The sequence below is a fragment of the Strix aluco genome, chromosome 3 (genome assembly GCF_031877795.1).
Source record: "Strix aluco isolate bStrAlu1 chromosome 3, bStrAlu1.hap1, whole genome shotgun sequence".
Taxonomy (NCBI): Eukaryota; Metazoa; Chordata; class Aves; order Strigiformes; family Strigidae; genus Strix; species Strix aluco.
Window position 1 is genome coordinate 130,864,495 of NC_133933.1, and position 20,577 is coordinate 130,885,071.

Genomic DNA, 20,577 nt, shown 5'->3' on the forward strand with positions numbered 1-20,577 from the left:
CGTGATCATCAGCGGAGTTTCCTTTCCTTCCCTTCTCCAAAACGCTCGTTCCTGTGTCGCCTTCCCAGTGTCACCATCACAACTGCCCGCCGGTGCGCAGGGACGTCCTTTCCACGGCTCTTAACGCATGTCCCCACCTCTCCCCGCGCTTGATGAAGAGGAGGATGGGTTTGTTATCTAACCGGAGAGGTGCGCAGAGGAATTCTGTCAGTAGTCAAGAGTTCCCTTATGCTTTGTCAGAAAAAAATCTCAGCGTGAGCCCGCCAGTGAGGTTTCAAGGGTAACACCTACCGACATGCAGAGCCACCGGAGGGAGGGGGAGATGTTTTTCAACAAAGAAATTCAGCGATGGTGTCTGATGAGTAGCAGTTGTTGAATAAATAATTACCTACAGCTAGGTTCAAATGAGGCAACCAGCTTTTTTACTCAAGAATTCAAGATTGCTGAACACTCTAGCTCTGACGCAAATACAAGATCACTGGCTTCAACAGGAAGAAGCCAATTTTGGCTTCCTGATGCGCAAAATCAGCACCCGACGAGAGGCACGATAATACTGAGCGTTACCGCGCAGCGGCGGGAGGGACCGCGGGGCCACGCGACCCCCATCAACTTCTCCTGCCCGCCAGCAGCGGCTCAAGCGCTGGTGCCATCCTCTTCGATCACGCGGTTCATGCTGGTGCCGTGTGTGATGTGCGTCAGGGGGTTGCTGCTGAGATCCCTGATGCTGCTGTGCCGCGACTGGTCGTTCAGCCGGTGGGAACTGCTGTGCCTGGAGTGATCGGTCAGTCGCGACATGCTGCCGTGAGGTAGTCGTTCTTCTACGCCTCTGTAGCTGCAGGGAGTGTACCTGATTTATAAAAAGAGAGGATGCTCATTACTATTACAGAATCACAGAATCACAAAATCATTCAGGTTGGAAAAGCCCCTTGGGATCATCGAGTCCAACCCTCAGCCCGACTCTACAAAGTTCTCCCCTACACCACATCCCCCAACCAGCACCAACCTCTCTACAATGTCCTTTAAGAGCTGTAGAGAGTGATGAGGTCTCCCCTCAGCCTTCTCCTCCTCACACTGAACAGTCCCAGCTCCTTCCATCGCTCCTCACAGGATTTATTCTCCAGGCCCTTCCCCAGCTTCGTTGCCCTCCTCTGCACTCGCTCCAGCCCCTCGAGATCTCTCTCGGATTGAGGTGCCGTATTGTTACCTCCGCCGTCATGAAAAAATGTAAATCAATCTTGGCACACACGCACACAAACCCTCTGCTTTTGTGGAAAAAGCCCTTCTCTGTTTAGCTCAGTCATTTAGCTCACACGGCCCCAGGCAAATTGTTTCAACTCCTTATGTGGCTCAGTTCTTACAGCAGCGCTATGTATAGTATTGATAATTAGGTGAGTAAAATGCCTGATGATAAATCATGTTATAAACCTTAACTACACCTCAAGTTAGAGTGGGTAACTTTTTTTACTGTTTACTTCAGCAGGGCTAGGACTATTTCCAGAAACAAAACAAATTTACACACAACAAAAGCAGCCACAAAAATACTAAGCTGATTTCAGGACAGATCTGTTTTCCCCTGCACTTGGATGATGTAACACAGGTCACTGCCTTTGCAGGAAAACCAGCGCTGAACACATTCACACCATGTAATTCACAAAGATTGGCGCAGACTCTGAAAATATATGCACTCAAGGTGCTGGAGCGAGTGCAGAGGAGGGCAACGAGGCTGGGGAAGGGCCTGGAGAATAAATCCTGTGAGGAGCGATGGAAGGAGCTGGACTGTTCAGTGTGAGGAGGAGAAGGCTGAGGGGAGACCTCATCACTCTCTACAGCTCCCTGAAAGGACATTGTAGAGAGGTTGGTGCTGGTCTCTTCTCCCAGGGAATTAGTGACAGAACAAGAGGGAACGGCTTTAAACTGCAACAGGGGAGGTTCAGACTGGACATGAGGAGAAAATGTTTCCCAGCAAGAGTGGTCAGAGAGTGGAATAGGCTGCCCAGGGAGGGGGTGGAGTCCCCATCCCTGGGTGTGTTTAAGGGCCGTTTGGATGAGCTGTTGGGGGATGTGGTGTAGGGGAGAACTTTGTAGAGTCGGGCTGAGGGTTGGACTCGATGATCCCGAGGGGCTTTTCCAACCTGAATGATTCTGTGATTCTGTAACATCATGCTCTTTTTTTCTCTTTCCAATCCAGACACTAACAGGGAGAGGAGATGCGATCAGAGAAAGCAACTATTAGCAGAATTTCCAGAATTTCCAGAATTTCGTCTATTTTTCAACAAGATATTAAAGCGAAGAAACGTACCGGCCGTCACGCGATCGGTGCAGGCTGCCGTGGTAGCTGCTCACTTTGCTGTGGACGCTGCCTGCCTTGCTTCTCTGGTCGTCCATCACTGCCAGCTGGGTGGAGGAGGCGTGAGTCGAGGTGCCCTGGGTAGAGGTGCCTCTTGACTTTCGGATGATGGGGGTGTTGGGGTCTCTCAGAAGAGACTGAGCAAAGTCTGGCTCTTGCAGCACTTGGCGACTCTCGTTTACAACTCTGAATGAGACACGCAATTTGAATAATTAACGTTAACGGCTGCGGTGTAAGAGGGATCGCAGTTACAGCACTGGAACTACTTTACAAACAGAACAGACAAATATTACAGCTTGGCCAATAAGACCATCTACTGACATTATAACGTCCCTACTTGCCTAATTTTGAAGCACCTCTACACCTGGATATTTCAGCAAAGTTCATGTTCTTGAATCCTTCCCACTCCCTGTATCCGATCCTCCAGCCTAGACCCGTGGAATGCTGGCAGCGCATTTGCTTACGGCCTTAACTGGAGAATACTGTCACAAGAGAAATCCTTGGGATAGCGCTGCGACCCGCCCAGCTCATGTCACCCAGGGAACTGCTGCTCAGGGAACACAGGAAGCCGCTTCCTCGCTCAAACGAGCATTTAAAATCTGGATTAAAACTGGCAGGAGGAGAACATGAAATACAACATCTATAATAACAATGCATAAGCAACTGGCCAATTTATGGTCTCACAGTTTGCTGCAATCCCTTGCTGGGAAGGGCTGGCGGAGCGGCACACGCTTGGCCACTCTACCACAGCATGACAAAAGGAGGTGCTATCACATCCTCTGCATCCTTTTTTTTTTTTTTTTAAATCTCTTTTTTTTGTGGGGAGGCCTTTTCCTCCCCTCCTATTCTCTATATTATTCTTTCATGTTCCATTCCCTCTGCCTGGCTAGCTCCTCCTCTTCATTTTCTCCCTCGCCGAGGACCACAGGTGACCTGAGGAGGGAGGTTTGTCTGGGCTCTGGGAGTGGGGCCGGAATCTGGCTGCGGGCAGACGCTGCCGTGCGTGGGAGCTGCTCTGGTGCCTGTGCACCAGGAGAGCATGTGGCACCATCTCCCCGAGACAACCAGACCTGTGAGACAGCTTCCTCTGCCTGCGTTAACTCTGCCCCTGGCCTCTGCCCACCAAGCTAGTGTGGCACCTCTACGGAAATCCTACCTACATGTACGTACGCGTATTAAAATCATATTAAGTTGTTGTTAAGCCTGTGCGTATCTTAGCAGGTTATCTTTTGAGTGAAGAAAAATTAACTCCAACCTCACAGAAGGTAATTCTACTTCAACCTGAGCAGAAGGTCAGTTCTGCTAAGGATGGACAAGTCAAGTCATGGAGTAGTCACTGAAAGGTTTGCTGCATGTGGATCCACAAACATCTACTTAAAAGACAATATTAACAACTATGAAAACAGCTGTTCAAAGCTATTACGAAATCATATAGTCTCTAAATTGATGCCACACCTTAGTCTAAATTGATTTCAACCTTACAGATTCTATAAGAGATTCTTATTGTCAAGCTGTGCTTTGGCACTAATGCATAAAGATTAAAAGCAGAGACAATTGCTTTTAACTGCAATCATGGTGAAAAGAGCTAATGTTTAATTTCAATTTAAAGGTCTGATTCAGTTGATAAGCATGTTAATAAATAAAAACTTTCAACTTCACCTCTCAGTAAATGACAGAGAAGTTGTAGTGTTCAACTGAAACCTAATTCTTGTTAAAAAATAGTTTGGAAACAGATGGAGTGATGTAGCTTCGATTCCAGGACCAGAGAGTAATTATGGAAAAACAAGTGACCATTCTCAGGGGTTTTTGAGCTGTTGCTTGTCTTGTCCTTCCTTGCTCCATTTTGGATAGTGAGAGATTTCCAAGAAAACTGCCCCTACCTACTCCTGTCTTTGTCTCCATGAAAAACTAACCAAAACACTCTTCCAGGACCGCAAGGGAAGAGGAGATTATTCACCTGTACTCAACCAGTTTACCTATCAGATACCGATACGCACTCTTTTTTCCTGCGTCCGTGGAAGAAGCTAGCCCACTCAAAACAGGTCTTTTTGCTTCCAACCCAGAAGACAGAGGGTATCCCAACGACCAAAGCCATGAGATATTTCATGAGAAAGAGAATCAAATCTGGACGACTCATCTGAGTGACCTAGAGAGACAAAAAGAGAAAAGAAGATTACACAACCCATCATAGTTCACTACTCCATTTATTAATTCATTTAAAATAACTGTCTCTGCCTTGAGCCAAAGTAAACACCAACAGGGTTCCTTTGTTTCGTGGCTCTAGGGAGTGTGACCGAGTGTGTTGTACAGCCCACTGTTGAGTAAAACAAAAGCTTCAACTGCTGTGAGGTCTTGGCCTTTATTTGTATTTCTGGTCTTTTGTCTCTACCCTGAATAATTGTGAAATATTTTCTAGTCTACAAAATATAAAGACTTGTTTCTTTGATGGAATTAACATATATAAGCACAGGTGCTATGTTTGCTGTTGGGAAAAACCCCAGTGAAATGCTTCATGGGTTGTTCAACGCTGATCCTTTATCCCTTAGCCTTCAGTGGAGGGTTATGCCTGTAGTTTCGCCCCCTCAGGAATTCGAGGCATCAGAAGGTATGGCTGCCTCATTCTTACTGACCTGGCAAAACCTCCACCTCTCCTCATTTCTTCATTATTGAATCTGAAAAAGCTCACGAGGTCTATTTTTGTAACCATTTTGATATACAAAGGGTTTGTTTGGAAAAGATGGCAGAGAAAATGCAAAGATTCTATTTCCAGGAATGTCTGTAACGTAGTTTTAAAACAAATAGGCATCTTGAATTGATAACCCAGCTCAAAACCTGAACTTTCAAGGACAGAGAACTTCAAGCACAAGCTGAAAGATACCACCGTCTTCTTACAAGAAGGCTGTAGAGGAAAGGAATGAACTTATTCTGGTGTAATTAAGTCCTCTGTAAGCATTTGTGTGACACCGTCACTTGCACTGTAGCCACGGAAGGTACCCCAGATCTCAAACACCCACTGGCCATGAAATGACTCGGGGTACAGGAAAAGGCTCCCTGCTTTGCATCACAGCTGTGAGGGAGCTGGTCAGAAAACCTGAATGAGGGAACGGTCAAAAGACTCAGAATCACAGAATCCCAGAATCATCTCAGCTGGAAAAGCCCTTGAAGCTCCTCCAGTCCAACCATGAACCTCACCCTGACCGTTCCCAACTCCACCAGATCCCTCAGCGCTGGGTCAACCCGACTCTTCAACCCCTCCAGGGATGGGGACTCCCCCCCTGCCCTGGGCAGCCCATTCCAACGCCCAACAACCCCTTCTGCAAAGAAATCCTTCCTAAGAGCCAGTCTGACCCTGCCCTGGCGCAGCTTGAGGCCATTCCCTCTTGGCCTGGCGCTGGTTCCTTGGCTCAAGAGACTCCTCCCCCCTCTCTGCACCCTCCTTTCAGGGAGTTGGAGAGGGCCATGAGGTCTCCCCTCAGCCTCCTCTTCTCCAGACTAAACCCCCCCAGTTCCCTCAGCCGCTCCCCATCAGACCTGTGCTCCAGACCCTGCACCAGCTCCGTTGCCCTTCTCTGGACACGCTCGAGTCATTCAATGGCCTTTTTGGAGTGAGGGGCCCAAAACTGAACCCAGTCATTGAGGGGCGGCCTCCCCAGTGCCGAGCCCAGGGGTAAGATCCCGTCCCTGTCCCTGCTGGCCACGCTAGTGCTGATACAAGCCAGGATGCCATTGGCCTTCTTGGCCACCTGGACACACTACTGGCTCCTGTTCAGCCAGCTGGCAATCACCCCCCGCCCCAGGTCCCTCTCTGACTGGCAGCTCTCCAGACTCAACACAGTCAGCAACTGGGGAAGAGAATAAGACTGGACACAACAAGGCTGAGGCTGAAGGAATGGGGCTGCAAAATACCTTGAAAATTTTTATTATAACAGGAGATGAGGACTATGAATGGCGATGGCACAATGAAGGAGAAGAGCAGTTAGTCCTGTAGGCAGAGAAAGAAAATGAAGGCAGCCAGGGACTAAGAGAGAATGTGAATGATACACAGGTGACATGTAAGGACAGGAGAGGTGATGGCAAGAGCAGGAGGCGGATGAGAAGGAGGGAAGGAGATCCTGTAGTTGGTGACTCCTTGGAAAGGACTGAGAGGCCTTTAACCAGAGCAGATCCAGAGCAGAAGGGTCTTCTGCCTGAGAGCAGCACGGCTAAAAGCAGCGGACGTGAGGCAGAAAAGGAACTTGACAGGCGAAGACGTCAGTGACTGTCTCATATCATGACATATTGACAGTATAAGGTGCTCACTAGAATGTGCAATGCTAAGGCTGGGAAAGATGTTTAAACAAGTGGAAATTCAATCGGTCTTCCGTTAAATTCTCCTGATCCCAACAGAAATACAGTAGGTCCATAATAGGATAACAAAGATCCACAGATGGCTCAACGATTAGTATGGCTGGAGGGTTTGGGGCTGCTTAATTGTGGGGAGATGCTCATGAAATTAGGTCTCTTTCCAACAAGGAGTACCTGCAGCAGCAGCTTTGAGAGTGATGGTGACACAGCTGGTAAAAATTGTTATACTTAAAGCGATCTGAATATCTACCGGCCTGTTTAAAACAGAAGAAAATATCAAACAAGCTGTTCTGAGCCATGGGAACATTGCTCTGTAAGGTTAGAGTGAGACTGGAATACTTTGTACAGTTCTGGGAATTCAGTTTGAATTTGTCTTCCTGGAAAGCAGAGGGACACAGAGAAGGGCTAAGATGACAGGGAGCAGACAGCCTATCTTGCAAGAGGCTTGTCCCACCTATAAAGACTCAAAGGTGTGGAAAAGATAATTACCATATAACATGAAATATCTAAACACTGAAATGTGGGAAAAAACCACCTAGGAGTATTTAAGATAAGCAATAGGAAAGAATCATGGCTTCAACAGCCATGAAGAAATGCTGTCCTTACAGGAGCAAGATTTTGGAATAGCTTCCAAACAGGAATTGTGGGGATGGGCATCTTTTAAAGTTGAGTGTTATCAGTTTACAAAATATATTGACAGTGACAGATCCTCCCTCTGATCCTATGCGACTATATTAATGCAGAACAGCGTATACCATCTCCTAAAACAACAGCAAGTACCTTTTTTTCCCCCCAAACTGAAAATCTGAATTCAGTCTAGTCACTGTCTCAAGATGATTTCCCAGAAGTAGGCTCATGCCCTGTGATTTTCCAACCATATAATGCTGAGGGGCAGCACAGCTTCTCTACGGAGCAGTGAAAATACAGCAATCATTGTTTTAATACTTTGCGTTATTACGCATTTTTTAATACCACCACCATTGTAGGCAGAAAATGAGAATTGAAGTGTCTTGCCCAAAATCACACAGCGCACTGTGGCAGGCTAGAGCACAGTGAGAATTCAGGACCGTCGATATCAGTCTTCGGTAACTACATGCCCATCTTTCAATTAAATGTAGAAACATAATGAGCATTATTATAAGATATTTCTTAGAGGTTATCTTCGTATGAAGTGGGATCAAGGCTCTCCCTGTGTCAGCTCTTTCCTCAGCACTGCTTTCCATTGATTTCTGCCCCAGGAAAAACCCTGACATTGAAGGTCTTTGACAACGCTATGGACCTTCCTGTGCTCGCAACCATTTATCCACGCAAAACGAGTCTGAAGGCTTTCTAGGTGGTTTTGTAGTCAACCTGTGAGATTCCACTCAAGAAAAAAAAAAAATTAACAATTACCCAATAAAAAATTATCCAACAAAATTAAGCTCTCAAAAATTAACCTTATTATCTCATTTCATAATGTGCAAATGTGGCATGAAGTGGAATAAATGGTGAAATTCATCGTTTCTTAATGAAGGTAATATTCAGGTAAATTTTTATATTTCATGTTTGTCGGCTGGGCCAAGTCTCCCCTGGCATAACCACCAGCCTGAAGGGAATTTAATTTTGATTCTTGCATTAAGAATAAAACAACAGTTCTAGCACTAAAGCTCTCGGTTGCTCGCTGTACTGCAGGACATCTTTATTTTATTGACTGAGTCATACTGCTTTATGCTAGAGCCAACAGAAATCAGGTGCTGTGGTGTGTACTATAGCCCACACTGAACATATGACAAATCCCTACTGCACTCAGGAAATTATATTACTTCCATGAAGATATTATAGTCAATCACTTGATATTAAAGCTTCTGGCTCAACATATTCATGCTGGGTGCTATAAATAATTCCAAGCAAAAAATGAAATAGATATATACAACAAATACTTTCAGCTGAAAGGAAGAACATCCTACTCTTTGGCAAAGCAAGTTATTAAACATCATTACATACATTTCTCAAAAATAAGCCTCTGAACAAAGCAAGCAATTCAAGTAGTAACACATATTAGACTCACTGATCATTAATACTAAAGTGACTGCACCTGTTTTAAAACAACATATATCTGCGGATTATGAGACATTTATAATAATTAACACAGGAAAAATAAAACTTGGAATTACTATTCCAGGCTTATAAAACTGGAAATACCAGGTGTTTAAACCCAGAGCCTCCGAGCCCATTTCTCAGAAGCATGGCACTCGTGTAACTCCAAGCCCGAAACGCTGCCGTTTTCTTTCATTAGGACAGAGAATGGGTTGCAGAGTTTTTAAAAGTGGTAAAACTACGCAAAAGCTCACTCGTGTTCACCCTCAAAACTTAAATCCAGGAGATTTACACTTTTGCTATACTGTCCGGCTATTTAGGAAGAGTAAAAATTACAACTTACACCAGCGAAGCATTGCAGACTTTAACGTGGTTAGATATATTCACATTACTTGAAGTTATAATTTGACCTGGAACATCCAAACTTCACACACCACTTTACTCAAATGCAAAACATTTTCCAAAAGCATCTGCTAACGTGATCTGCTTTGCCACGCAACCCCAGGATTGATAGTTCTAGAAATAAGGGTCCTTATTTATAGTAAATCCCCACTGACAGCAAGTATAATGTTGAAGCTGTTTCAGTAGCACTTCTGCTATTTTAAAACCATTTTTTAGATGCCCTCAGCTTGCCTATTACTATTTATGCCTCCTGCTGAGAAAATCCAGGTAACTAGGACTACTGAAGCAAGTATGGATCGGCTGAAGCAACAATGGCAGCAATTCCAGCACTACAAAATCACTTGCTCTTCCTTTCCTTGATGAATTCATCATGCAGGACCCATCCAACTCCAACACATGAAACCTCAATAATTTTCCAGGAGAGTACTTAGACAAAAAACTGCTGCTGTAACGCTGTCCACACTTCTAAAATAACCAGCATCTTAATTTTCACAACTTGTCTCAGATGAATGACTAAAAGAGGAGACATGATGCTTCACTAAATTCCAGACTATTTTAAAACCATATGACATGTGTAACCACCTTTGAAGACAACAGTGAAAACTGGACAAGATCCCCAGTTTCGATTTATCTTGGAGAGAAAAGATGATGCAGGGAATATATGTGGTCCTAGATGCTGTAGAAGACCATCCTCCCATGCCTGCAGAAATTATAATTTTCTCCTCTTCTCCAGCCCATTAGCTCAGCTTTGTTTGATTCTTTGCAGAAAGCCTTTTGCAAATTTGAGGCAGGAGAGAAGTCACCCCAATTTGGGTTATAACAGAAATGATGAAAAATGGGCAGACTGATTAATCGACAAATGAGACACTCAGGTCTCTGATGCCATCCATGCTTATGTAATAAGGTCACTTGAAGCACTTTCCATCTGTGTTTTTAAAAATTCAAAATATAAACAAATATGTTGGAGCTTAAACACATGCAAACTTCTTTAAGCCCTAATTGGATCTATATATCTCCTTAAAAGTGAGGATATTGGGAAACATCTAAAGAAATAGTAGGTATTCATTGTTCTTTCTAACAGAAATATTTCAACCACAAGTGAAAAATGGTTGCAAGTACTAAAATTGAAGTGTGGTAGAATATACAATTTGGAAATGGATAGATGGCAAGAACATGAAGACAAGTTTTTCTTTTAAAATTATATTCTCAGAGAAAATCTCCCTCCGGTAAGAAGTTTTGAATGAAAATGTGGCAGTTCTTCTATGAGAACAATAACAAAATGGGTAAACTTACACCATTGATACTGTTTGCTACAAGTATCGAAGTTTATTTAAGAAACATCCCTGAAAGCTAAACTATTGACATAACTGAAAGGAGGAAGAGAAACCAAAATGCAGTTACTAAGAATTTAAAATGTATTTTCATCTCTTATTTTTTTTACAAAACCCTTCACAGCTGCTGACTTACGCTGAGCTCCATATAACTACACCTAACAAATCCTGTAATAACAAGGAGTAAAAATCACTGATGTGAACTCTCTACACAGAATTTCCTCTTCTTTAATAGAATTACAGTGCAAGCAAAGCACTGCTAATAGTTATTATGTTGTAATTTACTCAGGAGATGGACTGATAAATGTCATCAAAAGCATACTCTCAGTGGCACAAGAAAAAAAGAGCCTAAGAAATAGAATCTGTTATTGTTTATGCTTTGATAAGTGCATGGTATGTAGCTTCTGAAGCTACAATTAAAGATTTAAGAGTATTTTAGCAAGGTTTTTGGGGTTACAACACGCTATTGCTGTACTGCAGTAATTTTCCTACAGTAACATGCTGCCCTTCCCGCAGAGACGTGGGACATCCTCATGCCCTTCCCCAATGGTTTAAATGCTGAAGGGGTTTTAGACACTCAGCTTTCAAAGCGGGGATCTAAAGGGGTACTTGATCACCAAACACCCTCTGTACCTGCAGCACCATCCAGCTCACCTTAGTTATCTATTTTAGGACTTCAGCATTAACCGCAGATTATACATTACAGTAATTTCCCTTGAAATTAGTTCTGTATGAGCATGAACTTCGAATTTCAGTTTCGTTCTGCAAGCAAGCCAAGTTGTGAAATGCTAATAAAAAGTCCCAACGTGCATCTAAAAGTAGAGGGCAAACGCTGTTTCAGCTATAAAGTAACAGCTCTCAAATACTATTACTTTTTTGGCACAGATGGAGAAGCATGAATCCCATTAGAAAAGTGATCCCTTTAGTATTAGAGATTGAGTTCCACTGCAGTCGCAGGCAATGAAGAAAAAAAAAACCTCTTAAAACTAATACTACATTTTAGGCCTGCTACACTGGTGTTATCAGCTGAAACAATAACTGTGAACATCTAGTAAGTAATTTAATTCAGTCATTTCTTCTGTTTCCCACTTGGCACCATTGCCAGACCCTTCGTCACGTCTGTCAACCTCAGCGCTTCCCTCATTATCGTGTATCAAAGGCTTTCAAAATACCTCTTATATATTGGCAAGCCACTGAGTCAAATCTAGAGACACTGCAGATCTCCTCTGGGCCTTCAAAAACTCTGATAATAGCTTTTTTTTTAGACAAAAGCCTGTCTTGCAAGCACACTGGTCTGCTCTGAACATCAGAGCTGCCCCTCCATGAGGGCAGACAGTGTCAAGGAAACAGAGACCAGTGGCGATGTCCTTCAAGATGAGAACCTCTCCTAGAGGAAAGGTAACACTGGTGGTGATTCTCCATTTTCCTTCATACCCGATCGCTTTCCCGGAGATGCAAGAGGGACTCGTGCACTCTAGCAACATGAGAACTCGGTGATTTAGCAAACCCGGTGCGAATCAGTTAGCATCGTGCTTGAGCGACAGCCTGGTCCTTGCCCGCTGAGCTGCTAAGGCAGCCCCGTATGAGGATGTGATTGGAAAGCCTCGACAGGCTTCATGCAGACACCCGTGTGAACGCTAGATTGCACGGATCTAAGTCCCCAAACTGGATTTGTGCAGCTCTAGGCCTTCAGAAGCGTTCAGCTAGCAAGAAAAAATAGGCAACGAGATGTAGATGCAGGGGTTTGGGTTGTGTGCTCTACGCTCCGCTCTAGTCTGTTCAGACACGTCTCACAAGCAGCGCGGGCACCGATGTTTCACCAAGCGAAGACCAACAAACAAGTTCTGTCAGATACAAAGATTGCATATGTGATAGCAAGATTTCTGTAACCCATTTTTTTCCTCCCGTCTACTGGGTTGGTGTAGCAGCTGGCTTGGAGCAGATCATCAAACAGAAATGTACTTCTTACTGAATCCAAAAAGACATTCGTTTGGATGAATTGTTTCTCTACTGAAACACAGAGTGGCAGGTGTTCAGAAAGGAGGTTAAAAACATCAATTTCAGCATTCCTCCAGGGACAAACAATGCTTCTTTGTAGGCACACTGTTAATTTAAGATGCTTATATAACTAATTTCTGAATATTTTCCCCTTCTGCCCCCAAACGATCAATCATGGTTGCTTTTTAGTGACAGAGACCAGTGGCCTCTTTCCACTAAAATGTATGAAATCGCAAATTAATGAGCTTGCTGCATATGTGAAGTGAAAGCACAAACACAACACCTGTCCCCCTCCTTTGGGGCATGGTTCCACAATAATGCTGATCATTTGATATTTCCCTAAGGATAAAAAGCAATGAAATTCAAATTAACCCATCCTTTTGTTGAAAATGGGAGAAGTGGGGGAAAGACCAAAGGGAATCTGATCCAACAGTCTCACTTTCACAACCATTTCCGTCACTGTCATCGCTTTGAGACTTAGAATATTACACTCACACCACTGCTCGTCTCCCAGTAAAATGTAGTAGCATTTGTCACTGTAAAATAAAATCATTTTTCCACGTTATTAAAATCTTGCAACTTGTTTGTTTTACTCTTATCCAACAAGCAAATCCACACCACCATTCTGGCTACTAGGCCACAGAAGCTGAAGAATTGAGAAACTAAAAGCACCTGAAAAAAAGGTAATTGCTAACCTGATTTAGCTCTCATTTAAGGGCTAATGACAAAGCCAATACATACTCCAGGAGCTTCAGCATAGCTCAAGTCTGTGCGGAACAGTCTCAACAGCACCAGGAGACTTCCCTGCATCCAAAAGAAACAAAAGGAAACTTTTCTGGCTCAAAATACCAAAAGCCACACGGCCCGTGAGCCACATCCAGGCTATTCCAAGCAGAATAAATACGATCATTCAGACCACGGGATTTCTGAAGGCGCAGCTCTGCGCTATCACGCGAGAACACGGATGCTCTTTGTTTCTTGCTCTCAGTTGCACTCTCCTCTGCCGCAGGAGCATGAAAGCACCACGCATTAACTTTGCCCATTGGCTCACATTAAAACAATTAAATTGTTGTTAAAACAATTATGAAAAAGCATTACTAACTATTCTCCAGACTTACTTAATAACTGCCGAGTTGCTATATACCCAGCATGGAAACTAAAGCCAAGTGATCAGCCTGTGCAAGACTTGGGCCAGTAACAGATAGCTTCGAAACATAACCCAAGCTAAAAATAAATAAATAAGACACTGCAATAAAAACTTATAAAATTACCATCACAATGGGATACAGGCCATTCTGGAGGACACTTATTCACCACAGAAGTTAAGTGTTGGCACTACAGATCCATCTCACCATGCTGAACTCATCTGTAATTCATTTTTTTCCAAGAATTTAATCTATGTAAGTGCCTGAAAAATACCTCCTTATAAAAACTGCCTCTACAGAACATCTAAAATGAAATGAACTGTATTTTAGAAGAATTTCTCTTGAGTTTTTCTGGCATGTTATGGGGAAGAAATATGTGGGAAAGAAACCAGCAGTTCGTAGAACTGCACTGGTTTTCACCAGAAGTCATCCCTGTCTGTGTTGTGCCAGGGGAACACACTGAAGCCTAATCATCTGCTGGAAAAATAGCTGGAATAAAGAAAAACACAGCAGAGAGTGGCCTCTCACAAGGTGACGTTGGAGGGTTTTCCTCATCTATCTCCTTCTTGAAAAGGGATCCCAGAGGACAACTAAAAAGGTCCTGACTCACAACTAGAGCCTAATAACTCGCCTCCAACGCTTCTGCCCTTCAGGCCCTGCTGTTAGTCACGGTGTCAGTAACCAGCGACCATCAAGAAGTTTGATGCTAACTGCTCTTCCATTCATGGGACGGGGATGCAGCTTCGGTGAGCATCTTACAGGTATCTCACAACGATCTTGGGGCAGGTTTATTCTGCAGTTTCAGGAGACTACTTCTGGGAGAATGGCCTGTTTCTCAATGGAAAGCTGAATCTCAGTGAAGCTCTCAGGATGTCTGGGAGTTTGTGGCTTTATCTTGAAATGGAGGACAGCATTCAATCACGGCAACTAATTTTTTAAGTGCTAGCCATGGTTTGCAATTTAGAGAGATTGCCCAAGCACCTGCCTTGTGTTTTACCATTATGAGGAACTGGTATCACGAGCTCTTACGCCAGGCATTAAGCATGGAAAAAGCAAGGCTACTTGAGCGTACTACCCAAGAGAGACTTGGACCTCTCTTTCCTTTTCCTGCAGACATGTACAAGCTGAAGTGGAGTGTCCTCTGCAGAGAGAAAAAAAGCAAACAAGTTCCCACCCGCCACATGGTTGTTTTCCCCAGCACAGCTTATCTTTCCTCTTGTCGCTGGAATAAAAGAACCATGTCTCAATTCTTGAACATATTCCTCACTTTGGACCCTCTCCCAAGTACCCTCTTTTGGATGAGCTGTAGCTGTCTGGCATAACAGGTCCAAGGACCCATAAACTCCTTTTTCTCTTATAGATGTGTGACTAATGCACAGAATAAAATGACAAAGTCAAGGCATGACTCACCCAAAGGTGTCTAACACAAAGGATGAAACAAACCTGATCTACTACGATTTCTCTTACTTACATTCTAATGCTCACCAAATATGTCCTTATCCCTGTTGTGGAACCAGATGGAGTCACTGTAGTATTCTGTCTTTGTGCAAAGATTGTGGTTGGCACGGGCTAAAATGGGTCAGTAAACTTACAGCTGAAACAAAGGTTTTATCAGCAAATGCTTCTTGACTGGCTCCCACAACCGCTGCTTGATATACCTATCTTTCACAGAGATTAAGAGAAGATAAAAGAGATGCCTACCTGAATTACTGGCAAATCTGACAAATTAGGGATACTGAGAGGTTGCTGCAGCAGGCTGCATTTGGCAGATTCATCCCCTGGCCAGAGAGGTTGGCAGCTTCCTGTTGTCACTCAGAAAAAAAATAGCTTTTTTTCTTCAGATATTAGCACTTCATTGGGAATCAAAATATAAGTCAGGAGAAAAACACACCTAATGCATCAGAAAATCTGATTTCTGTCAACCCTCATGCTACAAATGTACTTGGACTAAAATCTTTGCAGCCTTAATATTTATTTTGTCAGTAGATATCCTTTCTTGAATTTATTCAGTTCTCACAAGACAAAATTTAGCAAGCTTACTATGACCCAGGCTTGGAATATATCACCATTAATAAACTCCCACTACTTGAAGGAAAACACTTGGCATTAAGAGCACAGAACAAAAGAAACATCCTCGGTCATCAAGTCAAGTCCTCCACTCCTGCAGCCAGCAATGGCACACAAGCCTATTCAGCTATCCAGCTTTACCCTGAAATCCTGAGCTCCCCCCCTCAATTCATCATGTAATTCTCTAATTTCCAACTGAAGTTTATTCATGGCCATGTTACCATTCTGCCAGCACTGCCATTTGACTTTAACAACTTTTTTAATGTCCTTTATGGATTTCTAAAACTGCAACTGCATCCCTTCTTACTCTTCTTTTGCAAGGCTACGTAGACTCTTACACGCTCCTCCCCCAAAGACAAGCTCTAACAGAACCTTATTCCTGGCACCCTTTCATTACTTTTCATTTATTTTGTTTTCTTCTTACAGTCTTTTCTGATCCAACACAATGCAGTCAGTCACATAATGCCATACAGAAAAAACTAGTTGCACATGAGATAATATTTGTTCCAAAAAGGGTTTGGAATGAGTAATTACCACACTGTGAAACTGCTGGAGATGAAGTCATAAGAAACAGATTAGTATAATTTTGTAAAGATGCAAATAATAGCCAAACCATAGCTTAAAGCTAAAGTACAGAACTTAGGGGAGAAGAAACAAAGAAGTATTTCAGCAAGCATGGTATTTATAAAATATTTCTTATTCTCCACAGACAGAAATACTATGTTCATTAGTCTAAAGGCCTTCTTTGCCAGGTTATAGTGTGAACGGAATAATATTAATGATCATTTACACTATTTGCCTTTAAAAAATCAGTTCAATAGAATCGTTGAAAAATAATTTGGTGTCAGGGTTACTACATCAATTGGGTAAATTTTACAGTGTAATACTGAATATTGTAATACTGTAAGGAGAACTGAACAGTGGCACAAGTTGCCAAGAGAGGTTGTGGTGTCTCCATCCATGGAGATATTCAAAATTCAGCTGGACGTGGCTCTGAGCCACCTGTTCTAGGTGACCCCAGGGGATTGACTAGATGATCCCCACCGGTCCCTTCCACCCCCAGCTATTCTCAAATAAATACAAGAGTATACTCAAATATAATACCAAGAGTTGTTAATGCCCTACTTGTACTTAAAACTCCTCTTAGCTCTCTCTGAAAGAACTGATTCAGGACTAGAGATGAAAAGTATTTTCACATATTAAAGTTGAGCTGTTAAACCTATACAATAAAGCATTTTTAGAAAGACAAGTTCCAAACTTCAAACACGAGGAGTAACACAGTCTGGTCACAGCATTATAATTCTGACCTGTGAATGTTCGACATCCTGGAAGATGACACAGCTCATCTGCTTTGATATTGCTTATCAGTTTTGATAGTCATCAATTTACGTTAGTGCTAATCAGTTTTGTGTTCACACTTTGATGCTTTCACGGTGAAAATGAGAAAAAGGCACTGGTCTCAGTTTTTTTGAGCATAACAGGTATTTTAACATAATTCACCATTAAAGATTATATATAATGACTTCAGAAACTCTATTAAAAAAATTCATAAACAAAACACAAGTAAAAACATCTGCATTACTAAGAATATAAAGTGTTAATAGAAAACATGTGAAAAACCCAGGCTCTTTAGATACAGTCTTTTTTTGTATAAAAAGATTCTTATTTATACAAAAAGAAGAAGTATTTTTACGGTCCTCAGTTGAATTTTGAAGCTACATCCCATTCCTGAGTGGGCCCAGCTCACGTGGAAAGCAAACATGTTGGGAAGAGAGACTGTAGTCTTTCCGCATTTACTTTTCTAGGAAACAGAATAATTCTCTGTTCAGAAAAAGGAACCAATAGAAGGATGATGCTGGGGAGCACTGTTTGTTCATATGAATAATGTAAGAGAAAAATTAAACTTGAAATGTGTAAGTATTTGTTAGATTTTCATGCTGTATACCCCAGCCATGTCTAAGCTAAGCAGATGTTTACCAAGATCAAGGCACATACAGAATACATCCGAGAGAGCTGGACCAGCAGTACAGGTGAACTTAGTTCATATATCTCATTATATTCCATCATTAGAATAGATCTGCTATTTTTAAGTATAGTCTTAATAATACTGATTTCAGGTCTAATTATTTTAACGGAGAGAGTAAAGATCTTTCTGTATTTGTGCATTTACAGACTGCATTCTGAACTGCTTTATGTTACACCACTAAGCAAACCTCCCAGAACACTCACAGGGGGAGTCAGTTGCTCGTGTTATGCCCGGTGGCATTATAGATACGGTGACTGCAATCACAATTTCCTGAGAAGCTGAAGCTTTCAGAAGAAAAGCTATTGTCAGCAGTGTAACTGTCAGACCTGTTTAGTCTTGAGACTAGTGACATTGAAATGTAAGTACCCTTCTGGGACTGAAGTTTTAAAAATTTGTTGAAAACAATAATGATACTCTGGAATCACTAGGAATAAATGCACAGAAGTGCAGTATCTGTGAAATTTATTGTACCTTGTGTTTCTGTGCTGACAGGACAAGTCATTCGATAGTCAAGGAACGTTACAGAGAGCACACACCAAAAGCCATCTTACTGCAATTCACTCGGGTGCAGATCATTCGGACTTACAAACATCGAGGTTCAGCATTCGCTGTGATTTTGGCAGAGATCTACAGTTAACACCCCGTTAAAGTTTTTCTCTTTGCAAGCTGGTCTACAGCTGTTTTGACATGCCTGTCCAACAGCTCAAAGCAGCTCTGAAACCCAGTGAAAGACTCATAATCATTAATGAATGCATTGCTATTCATAATTTTCAAATGCAAATTATTGGCAATTTCCTTTAATTTACTCAAAATTCAATCTTTTTTTATGTGACTGGTTTCCTAACACATGTACTGCAACATATAATTCTGAAAGTTAAGAGTGACTGGTGCTTCAGAACCAGAGAAATCAGACCTCCTAACTTGGTTTTTGTTGCCATTTTAATAGAAATTAAAAGAGTCAGTGAAAAAAGAGAGCTTCCTTAATGATCAGAATTAAAGGCTGTTGTAGATATAAAGCATGCTTATTAAAAAGAGAATGGAACGAAACTGGGAACTCAAAGCCAGCAAGATCTGACCTCCTTTGGCAAGTCACCCTCAGCAAAATACTGAATAAAAAGAAAGAAAAAAAAGAAAAAGATGACCTTAAGGAGTCATACTTGGGTACAAGTACAAATCAACCTGTCTGAAGATAATAGTTGAGAAATCAAGATTTCCCTTTGTCTGTAGCTCAGTCAATCCAATTAAAAAAACAGCCAGAAACGAGTCATGTGAAGGAAATGATTGCTTTCACTCAATATGTTAATTGACTGGAAATGGCATACATGCCAAGGTGAGGTAAGAGAATACATTGCATCCTATGTAGGATTTCAGATATTAATAATGCTGAAACGGAGAATTCCGAGAAATTAACTTGAGTATATTCTTTTCCTTGAATATATTCTTTTTCCTAAGCATCTAAATCAGGAGAAATTAACTGAATCCCTGCTAGGAAACGGCACAATACTGTGATTAATGTGGTTGTTCTGAACTGACATTACTTTTGTTTCTGAAAGAAGCCTAACTCATAACTCAGATTTGCTCAGTGTCTTCTGAGTAAACAGCAGTATGGAAAATACGTTTTTATCTCAACCTCTTTTTTTTTTTAGGACAGAATAATTACATTCAACAAGAAGCAATTCCTTAGGGCAGATTTAAGCAAATCCATTACCTCTTCTAAGAGGAATTCTAAACAATAACTAATGAAAAAGAGGGGGGAGGAGAAATCTAGATTTATAGACATCTCTAAGTATATTCTCTTTATGCCTGTGCCACACTGAAACAGTGCTAAAACGTTTCTTAACAAAGCCTCTTTTCTGTATCCAGCTTAGTGCTCTCCCCCGCATGTTTCTGAAGACCCACTGTAACACAGATGGTAAAACAGCTGAGACATTTTGTATTTAAAAAGATAGTGGCAACACCCCTGATTAGTGGAGAAAATGGTAAAAACTGGAACATGTCATGTATTGCAGCCAATAAAATTGAGGAAATTCCATCCCAACTTAACCAGCACCCCAAAAACGCAGACTCTACGTCTCAACAATTACTTCTTGCCACTGTTTTTGGCAAGATCTTTGCAAGCCCCATCTTTTCTTCTCTTTGGTCCGCGTGTGCAATTGTTCTAAAGCACTTGTGCATGAAAATAAAGCCTGTGTCAGCAGGGGCTACACTTCACCCACAAGGCAGCCAGGGGAAAAGAGAGTCTGCTACATGGGCATTTCTTAAGCACATGTGAGTCGACTTTGCCATCACAAAATTTAAAATCTCTACAGTCAATTCAAATGTCTATCAAGAATTGGGGGGGGGGGGGGGGGTGTCAGTAGTGTAAAAACTGAATACAAATACAATTAATTAAGTAAGGCTTTTTTCTTTGTTTTTCTTCTCTTTTTCGCGGGGAGGGGGGAGAAATGAAGAGACGTAGCTGCAAAACCTGAGCTAGAACTTATAGCAGCTTGTCTCAGTGTCTGCTTCTGCCTAATTTCATTTAAAAGCAGGCACTATGAGATATAATATTCAGCAGAGCAAATGACTAAACACTCCCATACTCTTGGCTCTCAGCCTACCATTACTTTACCACCGTAGTCGCTTTTCAGTTGGCACCTGTTCATAAGAAAGCTTCCTTGTGTTGAAGCAGTTCTGCAGGACGGCTACGCGTAGTCTCTGCTTTCAGTAAAGTTCCTGCGGTGTTTGTTCAGGGCACCAGACATAAAGTAAAGGAAGGACAAAGCCATGCTGAGTGGGAACAAAACACACTTGAAAATGTTACCCCTGCCCCTGTTACATGGGCAACCTTTAAAAAGGATG

At 42.3% G+C, this 20,577-nt stretch overlaps 1 protein-coding gene across 4 annotated transcripts in view; it reads right to left on the reverse strand.

Moving 5' to 3' along the window:
* Nucleotides 1–399: 399 nt before the first annotated feature.
* Nucleotides 400–20,577, reverse strand: part of FZD3 (frizzled class receptor 3) — a 60,223-nt gene continuing 40,045 nt past the window's right edge. For all 4 annotated transcript variants that reach the window (XM_074820315.1, XM_074820318.1, XM_074820316.1 and 1 more), the window contains 3 exons: nucleotides 4,345–4,493; nucleotides 2,300–2,533; nucleotides 400–847 (listed from right to left, as the gene is read on the reverse strand). In XM_074820315.1, the coding sequence (XP_074676416.1) occupies nucleotides 634–847; nucleotides 2,300–2,533; nucleotides 4,345–4,493 (597 nt within the window). In that variant the 3' untranslated portion in view covers nucleotides 400–633. The remainder of the gene's footprint in view (nucleotides 848–2,299; nucleotides 2,534–4,344; nucleotides 4,494–20,577) is intronic.